The 22,951-nt window shown below is 52.1% G+C and overlaps 1 protein-coding gene across 3 annotated transcripts in view; it reads left to right on the top strand.

Moving 5' to 3' along the window:
• Nucleotides 1-1,572: 1,572 nt before the first annotated feature.
• The window catches only part of TTC7B (tetratricopeptide repeat domain 7B), a 224,021-nt gene continuing 202,642 nt past the window's right edge, over nt 1,573-22,951 (top strand). For all 3 annotated transcript variants that reach the window (XM_049769780.1, XM_049769779.1, XM_049769781.1), the window contains exons 1-2: nt 1,573-1,737; nt 21,211-21,365. In XM_049769780.1, the coding sequence (XP_049625737.1) occupies nt 1,617-1,737; nt 21,211-21,365 (276 nt within the window). In that variant the 5' untranslated portion in view covers nt 1,573-1,616. The remainder of the gene's footprint in view (nt 1,738-21,210; nt 21,366-22,951) is intronic.

Below are 22,951 nucleotides of genomic sequence, written 5' to 3'. Positions count from 1 at the left end.
TAACTTCTTTTTATTATTTTCCAAAAGTTCTTTACCAGCCTCCCCTGACTGGAAAAGTTCTACATTGACATTCGTGTTTTGTTTTGTTTTTGTTTTTGTTTTTATAATGACCGTCATTATATAAAAGTCCAATCTTGTTCATCTGTTCTCTCTCCTCTCCCTCTAGTCACCACAGCGGTGCTAGTCTCTGATTTCTAGTCAGCTTTCCATTAGGCTCTCACCCCCAGGACTTATACACTTGCTGCTTCCTCTGCCTTGAATGTTCCCTGAAAAAATAAATCCTCACAGTCTTCTTCCTTCTTTGGTTTGTCAAGTTTTTCCAGTGAGACAGGCCCTGATCGTCTCATGCTCCCTCCATCACCGTTTTATTCTCTGCTCTCAGTCCTGCTCTTTCTTCAAATAGCCATCTCTCTCTCTCTCTCTCTCTCTCTCTCTCTCTCTCTCTCTCTCTCTCTCTCTCTCTCTCTCTCTCTCTCTCTCTCTCTCTCTCTCTCTCTATTTATTTATTTAATTTTATTTCATTTTTGGGTCACATGCAAATGAGGATTATCCTGGCCCAATATATGGGTGGAGGGGGGGCAGGGCTCTTGTCTGGGGTTTCCACATGCAAAACACGCACCTCAACCCTTTGAATTCTCTCTCCCGTCCAAGAGCCATATTTACCTCTTAGATTATACTCATTTACTAAATGAGCTCCATGAGTCAATGAGTTCATTTAGGTGACCCGCAGAAGCCACCAAGCCAGGGGGTTATCTGTGTAACGATCCAGGGGACCCCCATCTCTAGCACAACCTCCAACCCCCATGTGAGAGGAGGCATAGCTCGGACCTCTAGTCCTGGGATCTCAGAAACATCCCTGGCACCTCTGCACCTGACAGCAGCTAGGCCCGACTCCGCTGACTTCAAGCACATGCCCAAGGCCCAGGTCTGGGGCCGGAGAGATAGCATGGAGATAGCGCGTTTGCCTTGCATGCAGAAGGACGGCGTTTCGAATCCCGCCATCCCATATGGTCCCCCGAGCCTGCCAAGAGCCAGGAGGAACCCCTGAGCGCTGCCGGATGTAACCCCCTAAAAAAATTTCCCCCCAAGCCAAAACAAAACCAAAGTCCAGGCCTGGTCACAGTGGGCCTGCCTGGAAGAATGAGCCTTTGCCCATCTTGCCCACCTGTGCTGGGAAGGGGCTGAGCAGGCTGAGCAGGGGGGGGCGTTGCAGAAGGGGTCAGCGGCCCCACAGTTGACAGGCCCTGCTCCCCACTTCTCATTCGACACCCCAGGTGTTGGGGACCCCAGGGATCGGTCCCAGAGGTCGCTGCCCGTTCTAGGCCTCGGTCCCCCTAGGCCTGCCCAGCTTGAGGGTCCACCCTGGAGGGCCCCGCGCCCATCGGGCCCCACCGGCCCTATAAGGCCCCCTCAAGGCCCCGCGTGCGTCTCCGGCCCTGGCCGGCAGGGGCCGCTCCTCGCGGCGCCCCCCCTCCCCTTCCCCAGCCGGCGCTCCCGTTACGCCGCCGCGCCGGGAGCCGGAGCGGAGCCGGAGCGGAGCCGGAGCCGGGCGGAGCGGGCGGCGGTGGCGGCGGCGGCGGCGGCGGCGGCGGCGGGCCGAGCCCGGCCAGGCCGCGATGGCGACCAGGAAGGCGGGCTCGCGGCTGGAGACGGAGATCGAGCGCTGCCGCTCCGAGGCCCAGTGGGAGCGGATCCCCGAGCTCGTCAAGCAGCTGTCGGCCAAGCTCATCGCCAACGGTACGCGCCGGCCTGGCTGCGGGGGGCAACGAACGCGGCCTCCTCCCCTCCGCCGCTCGGGGCCCCCCAAACGCGACTGCGCGGGCAGGGGCGCGGCCGGGCCGCGGTGGGGCTCGGGCCCGGCAGGCACCCCGACTTCTGGCTTGCAGGGCAGGGCAGGGCGGGCTTCTGGGGAGTCGGGAATGACGGGGGAGAGCTGCCAAGGCGGTGGCTGTCTTGGTGGGGTCCCCAGCCCAGGGGTCAGGGGCCTTCTTGTCTTTCCCAGGGTGGGGTGAGATTTGGGGAGGTCAGGAGGTGCTCAGAGGTTGGAGGGGATAGGGGAAAGGTGCACCCCCAAGCCATGGTCAGGACGAGTGTGTGTGTGTGTGTGTGTGTGTGTGTGTGTGTGTGTGTGTGTGTGTGTAGGGAATCCCCGCTTGTTTGGATTACTAGGGATACATTTATAAATGGAGGGACCCCCAGGAAAGACAGTTTGTAAACATCACATGCAGGTGGAAAGTATAGGTAGGGGTGCTGTTGGGGGTGATGGGAACCAGGTGGATATGTTTGTGTGTGTCTTGGGAGGAGGGATGGTGCAGAATGAAGACCCGAGGAGGTGGGTGGGGTTGGGGAGCAGAGGGGAAATAGAGTCAGGGGTGTCTGTCGGGAGGGAGAGTTCTTTGGGCATAGGTGAGAATGGGCTTGAAGAATGTTGAGGAATGGGCTTGGGTGGGTGAAGGATTTTAGGGGAGGGAGGGGTGTGTGTGAGGGAGCCCCCAGGGAGGAAGGAACTGGGCCTCCTGGACTTAGTCTATGCCAGCGCGGGCCACTAGATTGGTTCTCGGGCTCAATCACATCAAAATTGCATCCAGAATCCCATTCTTGGGGCACGGCTCCACGTGGCGGTGTTTGTTTTGGAAGCTGGGGATGGCTCATGCTTGCTCATCTTCCAGTGCTGCCAAAAAGGCGGGTGCCTAAGGGCAGGTCAGAGGGCAATGGATTGTCTCATTGCACCTAAGGCCCGGCTGGTATGATCTAGGAAGGAGACTGGGTGAATGGATGAATGAATGAATGAATGAATGAATGGCACTGCATCGCTCATCCCAAGACACAGGCCTACTCTCCTCCACTTCAACGGTGGTGTTTGTCCTAGTGCCACAGAACCAGAGTTTGGCTCTGTGTACTCTCCACTCTGGGTCATGGCACCCTCCACTTCTCAACAGCTTGGCGGAAAGTGTTGACTCTGTTCCACTGGCCTGTCCATCATGCTTCTCCTCCCCTTCCTTGCTTATTTACTCATTCCTTCCTGGACTTGCACAGAACTCTTTCCTGGTTCAGATGAAATGAATATATTTGTGCACTCACTGGTTTTCCTCTTCAGTGTCCACTTGCCTTCTGCTTCATTAACTCATCCACATGGCCGTTATCTGTGTGCCCAGTGGTGCCAGGCGCACAAAGTGGGAAACAGCGCTGACCACACTCCTATCTCAAGTACTTAAACTCTTTTGAGGAGAAAGGAGAGGCATAGATGGAAACCTATAGGCAGGCAAGTGTCAGAGTGAGAAGCATTCAAAGAAAACAGCTGTTTGACTTGGAGGGGTTTCTGGGAGAAGGTTCTCCAAACTGATGGTTTCTAGAAGGGTAGATGTGTTTTCAGTGGCATGGGCCCACTTTACTCTCCTTCCTGATCCCAAAGTATAATTAATTTCTTAGAGCCTGTTACCTTGGTTCCTGGGTCACAGCCATGGGGCATGTGATTGTGTAGAGGGACCATTGAATGTGAGTGTAGTTTGGGAGAAACTCATGAGAGAGATAAATAAAAAGAGTTCCATATATCCCAGAACCCCTGTAGGGAGCAGTCACCAAGGATGACAGAATGTCATCCAGACTCGAAAAGGTCAAAGGCCTTTGGTCAGGAAGATAAAAAATGGAGCAAAGTAAAGGCTGACATCTTAGTAGGCAAACCCTCATTCATTCATTCATTCAACCAACTTGGTATGTTCTTGTCCTTGATTCAGGTCTTGATTCAGGTTCTGCCAATGTGGAGAATATCAAACAGAAACAGCAGAGATCCTTGCCATCAGGAGGCCCACATATGTTCTGTCCCTGAAGAGGTCGGGAGACAGTGGACTGAAACCATTAAGTGAAATTTGCCTGGGTTATCAGATGGTTGGTTAGATGATAAAGTGCTTTCTTGGGAGTAGGGGAGGCTTGGGGACCCAGACTCTGGGAGGCCTCAGTGGGAAAGGATCTGAGGGCAGACAAAAGTGCTGGAGAAGCAGTTCCAGGGAGAGGATTGGGGAGGGATAGCCAGAGGCCCCCTATGGCCTGGCTGGAGCAGAGGTCAAGGGGAAGATGGATAGTCAGTCTGTCTTTGGGTTGACTTTCAGGCCTTTCTGGCTCCTGGGAGGCAGTCCAACCACCCTTAGTGCCCTGTGAGTCAGCTTGGTGAGGCATGGTGATGGGGTTATCCCCAGCTTAGTCTGGCAGGTAATCATGAGCCAGGCCTGTGCCCCTCAGAGAGAGTGAAAGCTGCTTCCTGAAACTTAAATTGATAGGTAAACCTGGGTCCAGCCACATGCCCTTCTTTCAGCACGGGACCTGGCATGAGTCTTGTGGGTCTTCTGATGGGGAGAAAGGGAACCCTAGCGGGTGGCCAGCTGAAACTCCCCACATTTTCAAGGTCTGAACAGGAACAGCTAGCCTTCACTGGGATCTTACCGGGGCCACTAATCTCGGGGCTCACTTACACCTATTAAGGTCCTATGGTGGTTTCTCCAGGAATGCATCGTGGCTCTTTTGACTAGATGTGGTTTGGAGACATTTTAATTATTTCTTTTTGTTTGTTTGTTTATTTGTTTTGTTTTTTGGCCATACCTGGTGATGCTCAGGGGTTACTCCTGACTATGCACTCAGAAATTGCTCTAGGCTCTGGTGACCATATGGGATGCCAGGGATCGAACCCAGGTCCGTCCTGGGTCAGCCATGTGCAAGGCAAATGCCCTACCACTGTGCTATTGCTTCGACCCCTTAATTATTTCTTGATGATGGGCAAGAGAGGGAAATGAAGCCTGAAGCGAAGCTGAATCCTGGGGAAAATTTGGTTACAAGGTTCATTCTGACCATGAGTGGGAAAGACAGTGGACACTCCTTAGGGCCTGGTGGCCTCATGTCCATCACTCCTCTCCTAGGGCTCCCCTAGATTCTCTCTCCCTTCTCCTCGAGGGAGTTAGTGCTGACAAACTCTTGAAGGAACCCAGAGTCCACTGCTGGAGAGACAGGTGCTGCTCTTTGGAAGCACTTTTTAAGACATTCTTAAGGTCCTGCAGGCTCCTGGAGTCAGAAGCTCCTAAACTGCTTTTCCAGCACTTCTGTCTGCCCTCAGTTTCTTTCCCACTGAGAGGCCTCCCAGAGTCTGGGTCCCCAGACCTCTTCCACTTCCAAGAAAGCACTTTCTCTTCTAACCACCATCTGATAGCCAGAGCAAATTTCACTTAATGGTTTCAGTCCACTGTCTCCCTGCCTCTTCAGGGCTAGAACAAATCGTGGGCTTTTTGATGGAAAGGATTTATGCTATTTCTGTTGGGTTTTCCCCTCATTGGTAGAACCTGAATCAAGACCTAAATCAATGATAAGGACATAGCAAGTTGGCTGAATGAATGAATGAATGAATGAGGGTTTACCTAAGATGTCAGACTTTGCTCTTTTTTTATTTTTTTGATCATACCTAGTGATGCTCAGGGGTTACTCCTGACTCTGCGCTCAGAAATTATTCCTGGCTTGGGGAACTGTAGGTGATGCTTGGGGATCGAACTGCAGTCTGTCCTAGGTCAGCCACATGTAAGGCAAACGCCCTACCGCTGCACCACCACTCTAGCCCCTTTGCTTCATTTTTTATCTTCCTGGAGACCATGGTGGGAACGGACAGTGCAAGACCCTCCCCACCCACTTCCTAGCCTGGAGGCAGAGCTCACAGTCTTTCTTTGGTGTTTAGAAAAATTGTTCATCCAACAGGAACATAGACCTTGAACCTTGTAGGTGCTGTGGTTCCCTTGACTTGTACACATGCATGTATACAGGAGCTGATGCCTCCGCTCAGCCAGAGTCCAGCTAGTAGGAGGATCCAGCATTTGGCCACTTGCTGGTTGACCTTTCCAGCAGGGATTCCCTTGTGCAGCACCACTGCATTCCTCTACCTGTGTCCTCTTGATTCTCTGCTCTTGCCACCTGCTCCTTGTCTCCCACTGTGCTCACTCTCCTTGGCTCTGGCATCTTCTCTGTCCATTAGAAGCTGCCCTTTTCTTTCTTTCTTTTTTTTTTTTTTTTTTGTTTTTGTTTTTGGGCCACACCCGGCGATGCTCAGGGGTTACTCTTGGCTGTCTGCTCAGAAATAGCTCCTGGCAGGCACGGGGGACAATATGGGACACCGGGATTCGAACCAACCACCTTTGGTCCTGGATCGGCTGCTTGCAAGGCAAACGCCGCTATACTATCTCTCCGGGCCCAGAAGCTGCCCTTTTCAAGTTTAAGTCCACCTTGTCCTTCACAGTGAGGTCCTCGAGCTTCAGAGAGGGCCACAGAACCACATGAGAACCATGAGAGGGGTTCTTAGAGGGGCTTTGCTCTGGTAGTTCTCAGAGTGACCTGGGAGGAACCCCTTTGGGAACAGACTCCAAAGTCCTGGGTCTGAGGTCTTGTCCCTGGATGGAGGTCCCCCACTTTTTCTAAGCCCTCCTTGGAAGAAGGCCAATTTCTGAGCAATGTTTCAATGGGCAGATTAAACCACAGGTTAAACCCACAGATCTGGTCCATCTTCCTCTTCCTACAGGTGGAAAATGGGTGAGAAGTGTGTTGTTGGAAGCTATGAAAAGGGAAGAGTGACTAAAACTAGTAGAAGGAATTGAACCCCAGTCTCCCCATTTGAGTTGAGCATGGTTCTGCTGTTTCTAAATGAGAGCACTTTTACCTTGTCAAGTGTGAAAGGGTTACTCACACCCAGGATCTCTTTTCTGAACCCCCTGGGGCCAGCTGTACTTCAGATGTAGCGTTGGAAACTGTGCTCAGTTTCATACATCATGGGACCCTTTTATTAGTCACTCCCAGAGGTGTCTGTCCGGCCTGTACATAACATATGATTTGTCACTACAAAAGGGCTAGAGAGGGGCCGGGGCGGTGGCACAGGCAGTAGGGCATTTGCCTTGCACTCACTAACCTAGGATGGACCGCAGTTTGATTTCCTGGCATCCCATATGGTCCTCCAAGCCAGGGGCAATCTCTGAGTGCAGAGCCAGGAGTAACCCCTGAGCATCACCGGGTGTGGCCCCCGCAATAAAGGGCTAGAGAAACAAGAAATAGTCTCATATTGATTCCTTTGAGATTTTGTTGCATGAAGAAAATCAGCTTTTGCTTTTCACTGTTCTGCCTTGTGGGACATTTGGATACTGGGTGGTGTGTCCATAGAGTAGCTCTCAGCATGGTTTTAAGCCATTTCCTTGGAAAGGAGCAAATGAGCAGAAGCACTCAGCACCTGAGACCTTTCCATCATGTGTGCCCACCTTTGGCCCCTGTACTCTGACTCCTTCAGGGGCTCTGCTTGGTGGCTCTGCTTCAATAATCTGCTGGGGTTCTAAGCCTGTTTTTGGCCATCATGCTGCTAGGACCCAGGACCTCGTGAGCTCTGGACTAGTCTAAGGGCCAAAGTGCAAGACTGGGAGTGGGGGTTCTGGTACTTGGGACTTCAGGAGCCAGGTACCTTCTGGTCATCAATCCAACAGTTCTTCTTCCTTGTCTACGCTCTGAACCTGTCCAGCCATGAGCCTCTCCAGGTGCCAGGACTGTGTGCTTCCCTGCAGGTGGGCCTGGCCCAGTAGATCTATGTTCTTGAATGTAATTTGTCAAAGCCTGGCCTCATGAATTCACTTTCTTGCCTGTGATTGGTTGAGTCTTCCACTCCTTTGTTATTGGTCAAAGACTGGCCATATGGATCCACTTCCTTGCCTGTGATTGGTCGAGGCTTAACCATGTGATTTATCAGCAGCCAGTGAGACTCTAGGGAGCAGCTGGGAAAGGATTTTCTCCATTCTTGGATGGGAAGGAGACTATCCATCCTTTTCCTATTGGAAATTGTTGCTCAGACCCTTGAAGTCTGTGTTGTAGCAACCTGATGACTGCGAGAGTACCTGTTGCAGGGAAGCGTGGTCACTCGGGAACCCAGAGAATATGGCTGAGTGGCTGAAGGACCGGCCTAGAGGAGCCCTTCTCAGGACTTTCCTTGATGCATGCTGTTGATTGCTTTCCTGCTGGAGGCACACTATGTTGGGGGGCCCTAAGACATCCCAACCTCCACCCTGACTCTACCAAGCGTCCCCAGCTGTGTTGAGCAGGGTCTCCTGCTGGAAATGGGCTTTACTCCTACTTTACACCCATCCCCAGAGGGTGAGTGTCTGCCTGTCACAGGGTGTAATCTCAGACTTGGCAGATACGGTGTGCGGGTGTGGGGGGTGGGGTGGGGTTAGGGATAGGCCTCTACTCTGTGAAAGCCAGGGTTTCCCATCTGAGAAGGGGAGAGGTTTTTTCGGGACACCCCTCCCAGCCTCCTTCTAACCCCCATCACCACCATCTACCAGGACAAGACCGAGCAAGGGTGGCAGAGGGGAGAGAAGAGTTCAGTGCCACCTGCAGTAGGAGGTGCCAGGAGTCCTCCACCAGAGAGCACAGTGGGTGGGCTGAGAGGCCAGGACTGGCCCTTTGGAGCTCTGCCAGGGCTGGAAGCTTAATTCCCCAGGCATTTGCCCTTCAAATGACCTTGTATCACTTGATCCTCTGGAGCAAGCGCTTCTCCCTCCTGACTTCATGGGTGTCAGCACAGCGGCCGGTCGAGAAGACAAATGAAGAAGCCTTACTGGAGCCTTTGCTGTGCGGTTGATGCCAGACCTGCGCCCTTTGTCACGGATCCTCTTTAATCCCAGTGACCTCAGGGCTGCAGTCCACATTTGGGTAGTTATTGGATCAGATTCCAGCCCATTTCTGCCTTCGTCCATCTCTCTGTCTTATTGTTGGACCCGTGGTTTCCTAAACTGACCAGGCTGTTGAAGGTTTCAGGATAGTTTTTGGTTTAAATTTGGGGCCATACCCATCGATGCTCAGGGCTAATTAATTCCTGGCTCAGCACTCAGCAGTCACTCCTGGAGGGGTTCAGGGGACCATATTGGGGGTGCATGGGATTGAAATGGGGGCCAGCCAAGTGCAAGGCAAGACCCCTACCTGCTGTACTATCTCTCTGGCCCCTAGGGTTTCAGGACAGCTTTTAGAGCCTGTGTTATGAGATTCATTTCCTTGGATTCTGGTGTGAAGGCTGGGTGGGGCATGGGGTGCCTCTGAACCCCATGAGAGGCTCTCGTCTAGGGGAGCCCTGACCTTCCAGATCCCTCGTCCTCTCCCGGATTGGCTAAGGGTGGTTTGGGGGATCTCTGATCCATTGGAACTGGGATTCTGCACTTCTCAGAGGCACTATAGGTGATCATGAGGCCCTGTCCTCTGTCATAGTCCTGGGTATTTCTTGAACCAGGAATCCTGCATCCTGAGAGAGCTCAGGAGCCACTGAACAGAGGCAGCTGACAGCTTTGGGCCTTGCTGAGTCACCTGGGGGCTGGTTATGAGTCAGTTGCCCTGGTCTGGCCCAAGTCTGCCTCAGAAGTGTACTTGGGGTTGGGGTTGAGGAAGTAGAATGACCAACTAGCACCCATGAACCCTTGGGCTTCAGAACTTGTTCAAGTGCTGGCATTGCATGCTACTTTGCAGCTTGTGGATGATGACAGTGCCACTTGGGGGGGGGGGGCTTCAGGGTGCAGGGGTGGGTGCTACATGGTGGTAAGATCTGGCCGGACTATTCATTACTGAGGTTGATGGACTTATCTCAACTCTCCTGTCTAAGAGCCATATTTATCTCTTAGTTTTACTCATATACTAAATGAGCTCCATGAGTCAATGAGTTCATTTAGGTGACTCGCAGAAGCCACCAAGCCAGGGGTAATCTGTTAATGGTCCAGGGGACCCATATCTCTAGCACGAGCAGTCACCCCTCCAACCCCCATGTGAGAGGAGGCATAGCTCGAACCCCTAGTCCTGGGATCTCAGAAACACCCCTGGCACCTCTGCACCTGACAGCAGCCAGGCCCGGCTCTGCTGACCTCAATCACATGCCCAAGGCCCAGGCCTGGGGCCGGAGAGATAGCATGGAGGTAGCATGTTTGCCTTGCATGCAGACAGACCGTGGTTCGAATCCCGCCATCCCATGTGGTCCCCCGAGCCTGCCAGGGGGAGGTACCCCCAGCTCAGTGCCCGAGGTTATGTGGAGGACCATGCAGTGCCAGGGGTAGAATTCAGGGCCCAAGGTTGCAAAGCTTGTGTTCAGCCCACTGAGCTCTCTCACTTACCTTTTTTTGTTTTGTTTTTGGGCCACACCCGGCGGCACTCAGGAGTTACTCCTGGCTCTGCACTCAGAAATCACTCCTGGCAGGCTCAGGGGACCATATGGATGCCGGGATTTGAACCACCATTCCTCCTGGATTGGCTGCATGCAAGGCAAATATCTCTCTGGCCCCTCACCCACCTTCTTTATTTGTGGAGGCACACTTAGCTGTGCTCAGGGCTGGCTCTGCACTCAGGGATCCCTCCTGGTGGGGTTCAGGGGACCATATGGGGTGTCGGGTTGAATATATCAGGTTGGCTGCCTGCAAGGCAAATGCCTTACCCACTGTATTATTGCTGTGTTTTGTTTTGTTTTGTTTTGTTTTGTTTTGCTTTTGCCAGGCATCAAACTCAAGTCTCATGTGTGCCAGGCGTGTGCTTAAACCACTGCCCCACACCCTGGGCCTGGGAGGTTTTACACCAGTGGGCACAGGACCTTGGTGCAGGCGGCAGTGGTCGGGCAGGGTACGGGGGTGTTTGTCCTTGTTGGACCCCGTTTGGACTCCATCACTGCCCTTTTCCTGCTCATCAGCCATGGATTTACTTTGTTTGAGCCTTGTTCTCTTTCCCAAAGGTTGTTTAGAGGAGTAGATGACTTAATGTATTTTCCAGCCTCAGGAGCACCGGAAGCAGCACCGAGTATTGTGTGTGGAGGGTGGATAGGAAGGTCGAGCCCCCACCCTAGGCAGGAAGCAGGCTGGAGGAGAAGGTCAAGGGCGATGCTAGGAACAGAGTCGTGTAGCTCCCTGTGGGGCTTCTGGGGCAGGAACCTTGCAATAAACACAGAGCCAGGCCTTGGGCCCAGGACACCTCCCACCCTGAGATTCCCCCTCACCCCACTTCCCGCCACTTATTGAACACTTCAATGAGCCTGCGCTGGGGTGTGGTGTGTTGTGCTGGGAAGGGTGACTGACTGCTGGACTGTTGCAGGGGCTTTTGTTCATGTCTGTGTGTACTAAGCAGCCAGCAGGCACATGGTTCCCTGTTAAGTGCACATCTAGGCCACTGCCCTGAGGTTTCAGGCTCCTGGACCTCCTGCCCCTGAAGCTCAGCCCTTTAGGGTCTGGGGGGGCCTTCATCCTGAGCCTTTGCACACACTTGGCTGGCTTGTAGAGGGACCAGCTGCAGGGCGAGGCAAAGTGGATCATGGTGACATCTAAGGTTAGGGGTGGGGTCTCTGGGGTGACAGTGAGTGTCTTAACTCTGGGGAAATCTGACTGGTAGACTGCTGTTTGGGGGTGCTGACTGTTCTCATTGGCACTTCCTGTGCCCCTTGTATGACTTCAGGGAACCGATCCAGGCAGGTGTCCAGGTAGGGATCCAGGTCTCCTCTGTTGCCACTCTCTCTATCCCTCTGTCTTCTTGTGTACGGTCTAGCTCTCCCTCTGGCCTCCTGGATGTTTCTTTTTCTTTTTTATCTTTTTGGTTGTTTTGGGTCACACCTGGCAGTGCTCAGAGGTTACTCCTGGCTCTGTGTTTAGGAATTACTCTTGGCAGTGTTCAATGGGCCATATGGGATGTCAGAATTGAACCCAGACTGGCTGCGTGCAAAGCAACCACCTTACTTGCTGAACTATCACTCCGGCCCTTGTCCTGGAAGTTTCTCAGCCAGCATTGGATGGGGGGCTCACGGGGCTGCCAAGACCAGCGCCCCCTCACTTATCAGTGCCACCTTCCCTTCTGTGACCCAGTGTGCACAGGATTCATCTTGATCCCTAGTCCTGGGCTGGAAGTCAGGGGAAGTGGGCTTTCAGGCCGGTGGTCACCTCTGTCTGGTCTCATGCTCATCTGTGGTGCCCACCACCCCTGCCTAGAATCTCGCTCAGACATTCTGCTGGCTGAGCCCAACTGTCGCTGCTTCTCATGCTCCTGAGTCCCTGGCTTGTGGCCCACCTCAGATGGACTCTGAGTGTACTAGATCTTTCTGGTGAAGCAGGGGCTTCACCTGGTAGTGCAAGAGGGGTACTGCTGTGTTTTCCATAGGTAAAACATGTCCCCAGGGCCGATGTGTGTTGGCTGCAGTGTGGATGTGGGTCCCTTGGGCCTGCATGGGGCTGACTTTCTGAGGATCCATTTCCAAGCTCCTGGGCTAGCCTGATAACACCCGTGGCCCCACTGGAGTCACTTCCGGTCCCCGCTGAGCTCTGGGGACAGGCAAGACCGACCCCACATGAGTGGCTCCTGGTGGCCTCTTCACTCAAGAAAGTGTGTGTGTGTGTGTGTGTGTGTGTGTGTGTGTGTGTGTGTGTGTGTTGGGGCGCCCGTTTTCAGCTTCTTGGCCCCTTTGGATGCTTCTGGCTCCTTGCAGGCTTTGCTATAGGGTATAGACCTAGACTTTCCCTGAGGAACTCACCTCAGCTAGCACCACACAACAGCTCATACTGCCATCTCTTCCACCCCAACCTGGCAAAGTTGCCCCCAAGGAATTCTCAGCTCCTTGCCCCCCTGATAGGCACTCTGAGACCCTTGCTTCTATCAAGGCTCCATGCAATATGCTCTGACCAGCCTTATCATTTCAGCTGCATGGACCTGTCCTGCTGTTCCCGATTACAGGAAACTCTGGGTGCTGCTTCCTGTGACAGGCATCGTCTCCTCCACTGTCACCCACATTTCTCTGCTTGGACATTACTGACCATGGTCATAACAGGGTGCTAGTTCTTTGTTCTCTTCAGGAAGTGGGAAAGTGGTGCCTCACGGTGACCCACCATCCTCTCCTTTTTCCCCATATCCCTGCATCCCTCTCCTCCTCCTGCAACCCTGCATTCTTCTCTATTTCCCCACTGCTGCTCTGGCACATGGTCACAGACCTAGTTCCAACAGCATATTGGGGGCCTGGCCCTTCCTGCCTGCTCCAAGGGAGCAGTTTAGCTTCCACCAGCCTTGCTCTGGGCAGCAGCAAGGGTCCTTGTCCCCCTTCCCACTGATACTCCCTTCCCTCTTCCCTCCCAGTGTCATCCAAGAAAATCCCCAGCTCCAGTCTGTCCCATCAAGTATGATGGGGGCATATGGGGGCAGGGCAGTCCTTTGTCAGATGGTCAGTGTGTCTCGTCCCTCTCGCTGCTCCTGCTCTGTAGTAAGTCTGAATGGCTCCTGTCTGGGCCAACCTGGGGGTGCTCCTATGTATGGAAAGCCTGCACCGCAGCCCCGTGGCCAGTTCCGGCCTGGCTCTAGACTCCCCCTGCTTTTCTCCATCCACCCTTTCCTCTCACTCCTCTGCCCACCACTCCCTGCAGGAACATGGCTGTTGGCCACTGCTAGGGTCCCCAGGTCTATTCTCCCTGCAGACCAAGGGCTCAGTGCAGAACTCAGATCATTGTATTCATTCCTTGCTGGTGAGATTGACTTGCCTGGACATACCTCCCTGCCGTGGACTTCCAACTATTCCACCTGTATAGCATCCTGGCTGGCATGCTCCAGAGTCCTATGGAGCAGATAGGCCAGGCCTGGAAGGGAGTTCGGTGGACGAGCACTGGCCTTGCAGATACAAGGTCCTGGACTCAACTTTCAGCAATCCTCCCCCAAATAAGAGAGACCATGTTCGCCCCTCTGCTCTTTTACAGCATCTCTCCATCATCTCTTTGGTCCACATGGCCTTGTCCTTGGAGAAGTCCCTAACTTGACCTGATCCAACCATGCGCTGATTTCTTAGTGCCTGGCAGGGTCCCATGCGGTTTAAGAGAAACAAGTCTTGTGGGTCAGAGCCGGCAGGTGGCCCCAGAGCCTTTGAGTTGAGGGCCCCCATTAGGGATCCCACAAGGGAATAGTTAGCTCTGTGCTATTCCAGAAACTGGCTCAGATGGTCCCAGGAATTGTCTTTGAGAGGTCACTCAGTTGTGCTCTGCAGACACTTTTAGTCACACTCCCACTTGTCACCGTTGTCATCTTTTCCTATCAATGCTATTTTCTTTTCCTTCCTTCCTTCCTTCCTTCCTTCCTTCCTTCCTTCCTTCCTTCCTTCCTTCCTTCCTTCCTTCCTTCCTTCCTTCCTTCCTTCCTTCCTTCCTTCCTTCCTTCCTTCCTTCCTTCCTCCCTCCCTCCCTCCCTCCCTCCTTCCCTCCCTCCCTTCCTCCCTCCCTTCCTTCCTTCTCTCTTTTTTTTTTTTCGTGGCTCCACTCCCAATGGTGCTCAGGGGCCATACAGTGCCACGAACCAAACTTGAGACTCCCACATGCAAAGCAGGTACTCCCGACTCTTTGCACTGTCTCTCTAGCTCCTTCCTGTTGACACTCTTTGGGAGAAAAGGGGACTCCCCACCTCTACAGGTGGCAAGGGGCCAGTAACTATTGAAAAGCCAGGTGAGTGAATGGACTGGCTGCAGGGGGTAGGGTGCTAATCCCCAGGAAGGGAGAACCTGGCTGTGTTTTCTGGGCAACAAAGGGGACACTGAAGAACCAGTTTCTGCTTGAATAAGGGGTTTGTCTTTTCCTCTTGGATCAGAGCCCTGGCAGGAACGGGATAAATAGGCCCAAACTCCTATTGACATCTTCCCCAAGCTATGAAGATTCCTGGGGGAAGTCCAGGCAAACCATCTCACTCTGTTTTCCATTGGGTGGAATTTCTGGGTCAGAGGCTTCTCCTGAAGGGGAGAAGTCTGTGAGGACCTCTGTGTTTGGGCCTTGGGAGGTCAGGAGATGCTGGGCTGGCCACAATGTCTAGGGGATTGTGCAGAGAGGACCTCAGAGTTCCCCGCTAGGTGTTCTTGCCTCCAACTCCCCGTAGGGAGGGGTTTCAGAAAGTTTCTAGACCAATTCTGGCTTCATCTCTATATTAGGTCATTGGGGAACTATACCCTGAAGTTGCCTATGGAGGGGTCCCCAAAAATCTGAGAAGGTGGAACTGGAAAGGGTCTTAGGAAGTGTCGTCCTTGCCCTTGATCAGACAGGAGTGGTGGCCTTGCCAGGGTTGCATGGCTGGCTGGGGGAAGTGGGTCCTCCCACGCCAGCGCCTAACCCCTTGTCCCGACACACTCAGGTGCAGACTGCGGATGGGACACGCTAGTTGTGCCCTTTGCACGCTTCCTCACCTCTCCCGCCTGGTTCCTCTCTAACCCAGGAGCGGTGACAGTGTCAGATCCTGACACCATGTGGAGGCTTGGGATGGTGTATAGTGCTTAGCTCCAGCCTGGCAGTCTGTTGCAACCTGGGGTGGCTCAACTGATCTCAACTAGAAAGAACCTCACATCCTCAACCTCACCTACAGGTCCGTAAGCCCAAGGACCATGTCTTGCAGAACTTGCTGTTTCACCTTAGATCCAACGTCACTTTTTTGGGGGAGAATACATCCTCAGTGAGTGAGAGCACTGGGATGGTAGTCGCTAATGACCATGCCGGGCACCCCTTGGTACTATCTGTGACCCTCAGTCACCAGCTGAGCAGAGGAAAGGCTCAGAGAAGCTGAGCAAGTTTCCTAACACTGCACAGCTGATAAGCGTAGGGGCTCTGGGCTTCAAGCCCAGAACTGCCTAAAGCCAGAGCTAGTACCCTTCTGGCTCTCCTGGCTTTCTGGGGCCCTGGCTGAGCTTAGCGCCAAGCAAGTGTGGGGAGGCCAGTGGGAGGAGGCAGGCAGGTGTGAGTGAGTCTTGCTCTCCGTGCAGCAGCTGGAAACAGCTGCAGGTGGTCGTAGAGAACCCTGTACCCCGTATCTATCTGTATGTATCTCCCCTTTCTACTGCATGAGACCCCATATCTGGAAATGAACTTTGCCAGCATCCTGTCTCTTCAGGAGGGCCAATGGAGCATCTCTCGACTAGAAGCAAGTCTGCTTCTGTCTGCAGTCTAATTCTCCAAACTCTTTGGAGCAAGTTCGTTTTCTCCTTTGCTGAGGTGACTTTTCTCCTTCCTTGGTGGCTCAGGACCAGGCAGCAGCTGCTCTGTAGGCGGCATGAGCTCACTCATCTGCTCGGGACGCAGGAGACCGTGACAAGGGCAGACGGTGTCCAGGGAGCGTGGAGCGCAGGTCTGGCTGCTGGGCCCCCTGCCGCTGCCTTTTCGGACTGTACCCAGTGGCTGCTGGGAAACATCCCCCGCATGAACTGGGGGAGGTTTCTCGGATTTTTGTCCCCCAGTGTGGTAGAACGAACAGCACAAACGTCATTTCTCTTGAACAGCAAAGAAAACATTAGTTTCCTTGGAAAATTGGTTGGAGCCTGAGAATTTCAGAAAATGATTTGGTGATTCCCCCCCTCCCCCCTTTTTCTTTGAAATTTGATGATCTCTTTGTTTCTGGAGCAGAGGCACCAGTCCTGGCCCCCACCCCCAGCAGTACACCTCCTTGGCTATTTCTCTTCCTCTCTCTCTCTCTTCATGGCTATATTCGTCTGACATACTGCTAGGTGTGTTGTGTCATGCCTGTCATGTGTTATGATGCCTTTGCTCATTCTGGTTCTTTCTTTATATTCCCTGCCCTACATACAGTTCCCGGGGCATTCCTGGATCTGCTTTCTCCTCACCTCCCACCCGGGACTGCTCATCTTGATGGAACCAGCACCCCCCAGAGATGGAAAAATCAGGTGTCTCCTGATTCTTCTGAAATCAGACCTTTCCCAGAGCTTAAACCATCACCACGCCTCCCCCCACCCCCCAGCCCACCAGAGTTCACAGACTTTTGTTTAAGCAAAATTTTTGTTTTGTTTTGGGGTCATATTTAGCAGCATTGCTCAGGACTTAACTCCTGGCTCTGTACTCAACAATCACTCCTGCAGGCTCAGGGGGACTATCTAGGGGTGGGGATCAAACCCAGATCAACTGTGTAGAAGGCAGGTAACCTACCTGTTATATTATCTCTCTAGTCCTAGCAAATATTTTTTTCAGAGCTCAGGTTGGAAAACCTGGGAGAGGTATATGAAAATTGGGGTCTTACAGAAAACTCCCAGTTGGGGCCAGGAGATGATCATAATAGGAGGTAGGGAACTTGACTTGTTCATAGTTGTCCCTGGTTCTGTCCCTGGCACTGTGTGTGGTTCCCAGAGCATTGCTAAGTGTCAACCCTGAGCATAGAGCCAGGACCAGCCCCTGAGCGCCTCTGGGTGTGACTGACTACCACATCTTAAAAGCAAAAAGCTGGCAGTCTGGTTCTGTGCGATTCTCTCTGGAGACCCTTGGGGGCATGGCTTCCTAAAGGCTCATTGGCCCTCAGTCCATGGCCTTGGTTTGGTGGTGGTAATGGCCCTGCTTGGGGTGGGAGAATTACTGCTTCAAGGAGGTGGGTGAGCAGTTCCGACCCCACAGCTCCAGAAGGTCGCAGAGCCTGGGGTGGGAGTTAGGGAATCATTTTCTGATGCAAGGCCAGAGGGTGCTCAGATGCATGACTTGAGGAATGTAGAGTACCCAAGAACATTAGGGAGGGACGCTTCTTCCTTCAGTCAGACAGACCAAGGAGCTTTTTTGGTCAGAGTCATCCTCCAAATACAGAGGATAAGTCACAGGGTCAGAGTCATCGTGATACTCTTTTCAGTCAGGACTAAGATGTGTGTGCATAGACTGTACACCACACATGTGCTCTGCCACCAAGCTACCTCCCAAGCCCCCTTGCACTGCATTTTAGTGTGTGTGTGTGTGTGTGTGTGTGTGTGTGTATGTGTGTGTGTTTTGGGTCACACCCAGCTGTGGGTGACCTGAGTGAGCTCAGGGTTCACTCCTGGTTCTGTGCTCAGGGCTCACTCTGGCAGTGTGCATGGGGTCATATGAGATGCCAGGGGTTGATTCTGGGTCAGCAGCCCACAAGGCAAGTGCCCTCCCTGCTGAACTGTCACTCTGCCCACCTCCCCTGACCATTCCCCAGTTGAATTTTAATCTACCAGTTGAAGATCTAAAATATGCAGAAAAGAAAATACAGCATATGCTGTTCTTCTTACAACTTAGAAAACAGCTCTTAATATTCTGATATGTGTCTGCTTCCAGGCTGTAAGGAAGGATGACAGTTGTGTGTTTTTTTTTTTTTCCTTCTTGAAAAGTAACATGAAATGATCTTGCTCAGTATAAATAATTTAGACTCCAAGGATGCATGGTGAAAAGAATCTTCATTAGCCGTGATACTCAGAAGCACCTGCGTGGGCTCTGGTGGAGATTACTGTGGGCTTCTCTGTAGGAACAAAAGCTAAGATGGGCTCTTGCATGGTTTTAGGGACCAGGACTGTATCTTTGATGGCCCCAGGGCTTACCAGCTTCTGGGCTGATGCTTTGTGTGGAAAACAACTGGATTCAGAAAGCTTGATGTGATAAGAGAAGTGTAAAATAGCTCAACATCTTACATCCTGTTTACTTGTAAATTGATCATTTTGGGGATATGTTGAATTAAAGTATATCATTATGTTTTTCATTTGTTCCCCCCCCCAGGATAGCTACTAAATTAAAAATAAAAATATACTTTTGGGGTGGAGAGGTAGCACAACAGGTAGGGCACCCTTGATTTTTTTTTGGGAGGGGTCTCCAAAGTTCTACTTTTTTTTTTTGGTGTTGGGTCACACCCAGCAGTGCTCAGTGGTTCCTCCTGGCTCTACGCTCAGAAATCACTCCTGGCAGGCTTGGGGGACCACATGGAATGCCGGATTCGAACCACCGTCCTTCTGCATGCAAGGCAAATGCACTACCTCCATGCTATCTCTCGGCCCCCAGATCTATTTATTATTATTTAAAGTGGGATAGTCATTTTTTTTGCAAGAGCTTCCAGTTACCCAACTGATGATTAACACATGGTATGAATCTTCAGAAAAATAATGTCCAATCATTAATGAAGTGGATTTGAGTTTCTAAAAAGTCCAGCAGTCACACATTTAGTATGTCCACATTGGCCATTCTGTGGGGCAAGTTTCTTAAGAGCCCTGGTTAGTTGATGGTCAAAATTTGGGTGGGGAGGAATTTGATCACACACGGTGGTGCTCAAGTGTTATTCCTGGTTCTGTGCTCAGAAATTGTTCCTGGCAGGCACAGGGGACCATATGGGATGCTGGGATTCGAACCACCATTAGTCCTGAATTGTCTGCATGCAAGGCAAACACCATACCACTGTGCTAACTCTCCAGCCCCTGATGGTCAATTTTATTCCACGCTCCTCACATTGTTTCTGGATACAGTTCATTTTTTAATTGTTTCCAACATTTGCAGTCTCAAAGAACAAGAGGATAAACAGAACCTTCGAAAATGCAGGTTAGCCTTTAGAGAGAGCTGTTGTGAAAATTTCCATTTGGGGGACCCTTCTTGATAGAGACTCAGACCATTGATGTGACATCATAGGAATCATCTTTGGGGGGGTTTCTCTTCTGGTAGAGAAAAAAGTCAGTTGTGCCCATTGTATTTTAAGCATTTTTTAAATTAATATCTTTTTTTTAAATTAATATCTTTATTTAAGCACCATGATTACAAACATGTTTGTAGTTGGATTTCAGTTATAAAAAGGAACTTCCCTATTTACCAGTGCAACATTCCCACCACCAATACCCCCCATTTCCCTCCTCCCTCACAGTCATTTTATTTCTCCAGGAGTGATTCTTGAATGCAGAGCCAAGAAAAACTTCCAGGTACTGCTGGGAGTGGTCCCAAACCCAAAACACATACTTTTGTGTAATTAGATAGATATATGTACATATATATTGCTTATATATGCTTTTGTTGGGCAGCAGTGCTCTATTTAAAACAGTTAAGCTTATGCTTGAATAAATATTTGCAGGATAAAGAGACCAGAGTAAACTTAATGGAGCTGCTGATTTGCTAAGTAAGTGCTTCACCAGGAGACAAAAGCCCTGCTGTAGAGTTTTCAAGAATTTGGAATCTTTTTTTTTTTTTTTTCAGTCCTTAAACGTACATGTGGGTATTCTCAGTTTTTGCAGGGTCCCTCACTGTCTCCTGCTTTCAGAGCTGCTGTGCCGCCCATCCTCCCCTAGTCCTCTTTCAGTTTGTTTCATCTTCATGGAGCACTCTATAAAGTCCCTTGGTTTTCTAGCCTATCTCTGTCTTCCTCTTTCTGCTCTTGTTCTTTGGGTGAAGAAGTTCCCTGGGGTTGGCTACATCCAGCAGTACAAAAAGGTCTTCTCCCAATGTAGTCTCAGAGGTTACTCCTGGTGCTACTCTGAGGATCCCGAGGGAATTAAATTCGGAGTTGTTGAATGTGTCTGAGTCCTCTGAGCAGTCTGACTCCCCAGCCCATGGTTCTTTTCTAGAGAGCAAATAGGCTCAGACACTCTCCTGGGACTAGGCTTTAGAGAGGGGGCAGAAACCTAGGGGTACCTGGGACACCAGATACCACTCTGAGGACAGGGAGACAGGGATGCATCTTCCTGACCCTCCATCTCTACCCATTCATGTCCTCCTCCTCAGGAAGCAGAGCATCTGCTCAGGGTCTGTGTCACTGTGGATTTATTCATAGTAGCCTGATGCCATAAAGCTGCTTCTGGAGAGAGTCTTTATTATTGGGGGGGAGGGAATGAGGCCTCCCAAGTGGTGCTCTCGTGAGGGTACAGTGGTTCAATGTAGGGTTTAATACTACTCAATTTCAGCAACCCTGGTAGTGCCTGGAGCCTGCCTGCCTGCCTGCCTACCTGCCTGCCTACCTGCCTACCTACCTACCTACCTACCTCCCTACCCTACCTTCCTTCCTTCCTTCCTTCCTTCCTTCCTTCCTTCCTTCCTTCCTTCCTTCCTTCCTTCCTTCCTTCCTTCCTTCCTTCCTTCCTTCCTTCCTTCCTTCCTTCCTTCCTTCCTTCCTTCCTTCCCTCCCTCCCTCCCTCCCTCCCTCCCTCCCTCCCTCTCTTTCTTTCTTTCTTTCTTTTTTTTTTTTGCCATACCCAGCAGCGCTTAAAGGTTACTTCTGGCAGGCTCGGGATTATATGCGATGCCGGGGATTGAACCTAGGTTGGCCACATGCAAGGCAAATGCCCTCCTTGCTGTGTTATCGCTCTGGCTCCTCTAGAATGTTTCTTATACTAGAGAGGGCTCATGGGAAGGGGGCATCTCCTTGGTCTCCATGGCAGGTTATGGAGTATGAGAGACCCTCATGTAGTCCCTACTTAACCTCTCCCTTTGTTCCTCACAGATGACATGGCTGAGCTTCTCCTCGGGGAGTCGAAGCTGGAGCAGTACCTGAAGGAGCAGCCCTTGCGGCAGGGGGCCAGCCCTCGTGGTCCCCGGCCCCAGCTCACCGAGGTTCGCAAGCATCTAACTGCCGCCCTGGACCGAGGGAACCTCAAGGTACTGTGGGTCTCGGGAGTGTGGGGGTGGGGAGAGACGTGTTCTGCCCGCTCTAGGCTGTGCGCAGTTGAGACCCTATTGGGCTAGGTGGGTGCACAGCTGCCCCCTGTTGTGGCTGGTCCCTGTTCCACAGAGTCAGGATGTAAGCCCCTCAGTGGGCCACTTGCCTATAGGGGTTTCTGGCCCAGCTGGGGCTCTGGTGAGTCATTTATTTCTGGAGGTGATGGTGGACAGAGCACACCCATAAATGCTTGGGCTTATTCCCGACTATGCGCTCAGGGATCACTCCTGGTGAGTTTGGGGGACCATAGAAGGTGCTGGGGATTGAACTAGGGTCAATCCCCATGCAACTGCCCTCCCTGCTGTACTATCACTCCAGCCCCTCTGGTGCATCGTTAATGACACATTCTCTGAGAAAACTCCCATGAATGTCCCCGGTCATTCACATTGACTAGGGACTCCCAGGTGCCTGATCCAAGAATGAATCAGACCGTTCCCTTCCTGTGAAGTTTCTCCCCCCCAAGACTTGCCACACCAGGGGCCAGAGACAGGACAGGGCCTAAGACACTTGCCTGCCACACACACCCAGCCTGGTCTCAGTCCCTGGCACCGCAGAGGGTCTCCCAAGTGCCATCAGGAGTGATTTCTGAGCAGAGAGCCAGGAGTTATCCCTGAGCACTGCTGGATGTGGGGCCCCCCAAAATAAAATAAAATCAAGCATGCTGTTCCAGAGCCCCCAGTTCTGGCTTTTGCTGGTGGGAATCTTCCTGCTGACTGCAGGCCTGGCCAGTGGAGGGCAAAGCCATCTCTCTGCAGGTCAGTCTGTGACCCTGAGCTGGGCGGGCCCAGGAAGCATCTCCCCTCCTGCTATTCTTCTGCTCTGCTTCTGGTCCATCCGCACTCAGCCCGCCCTCGACTCATGTCCTTCCTCTCTGGCTCCTTCTGGATCCTTTTCATCTCTTGAATCTCTTTCATGTACCCTGGCCCTGTTTTCCCCCTCCCCACCCCACAACTCACGCCAAAGGACACCCCGCTCTGAAGTCTGGCTCACCCTGCTCTCCCCAGGCCATGCTGCTCTCCGTGCTGACTTCGGCTCTACCCGTCTCTTGTTTATTCCAGGAAGTGGTTGTCCATGGGGACTCGCTCCCTCAGTGAACCATTGAGGGAAAGTGTCCAACTATATTTTTGCCTCCTAATCTCTCGCCGGCCCTCCTGAGCCCTCTCTCCTGGATCTATTCCACTTTTTAAAAAATGCTGTGAAATCTATGGCACAGGCCTGTGGAGATCCCTGATTTGATTGCCAGTGCCACAGGGTCCCCTGAGCACTGCCAAGACTGACCCCTGAGCACAGCCCAGTGTGGCCACAGAACAAAACAAAAGAACTAGTCAGACTGAACTCCTCTCTGCCGTGCCATGGATGTATATAAAGCATCAAGATTGCCATTTATATCAAGACCCCTCTTGTACCGCTGGGCATGCCCTGGTGGCTCCACTCAGCACTCTGGGATGTCCTTGATAATCTCATCCCCCATCTCCCATTCTGCATCAGAGGGACCAGGCAGCCCTTTAACCTAGGGTCCTAGTTT

This window comes from Suncus etruscus, chromosome 3 (assembly GCF_024139225.1).
Source record: "Suncus etruscus isolate mSunEtr1 chromosome 3, mSunEtr1.pri.cur, whole genome shotgun sequence".
Classification (NCBI taxonomy): domain Eukaryota; kingdom Metazoa; phylum Chordata; class Mammalia; order Eulipotyphla; family Soricidae; genus Suncus; species Suncus etruscus.
This window is presented reverse-complemented; position numbering and strand designations above follow the sequence as displayed.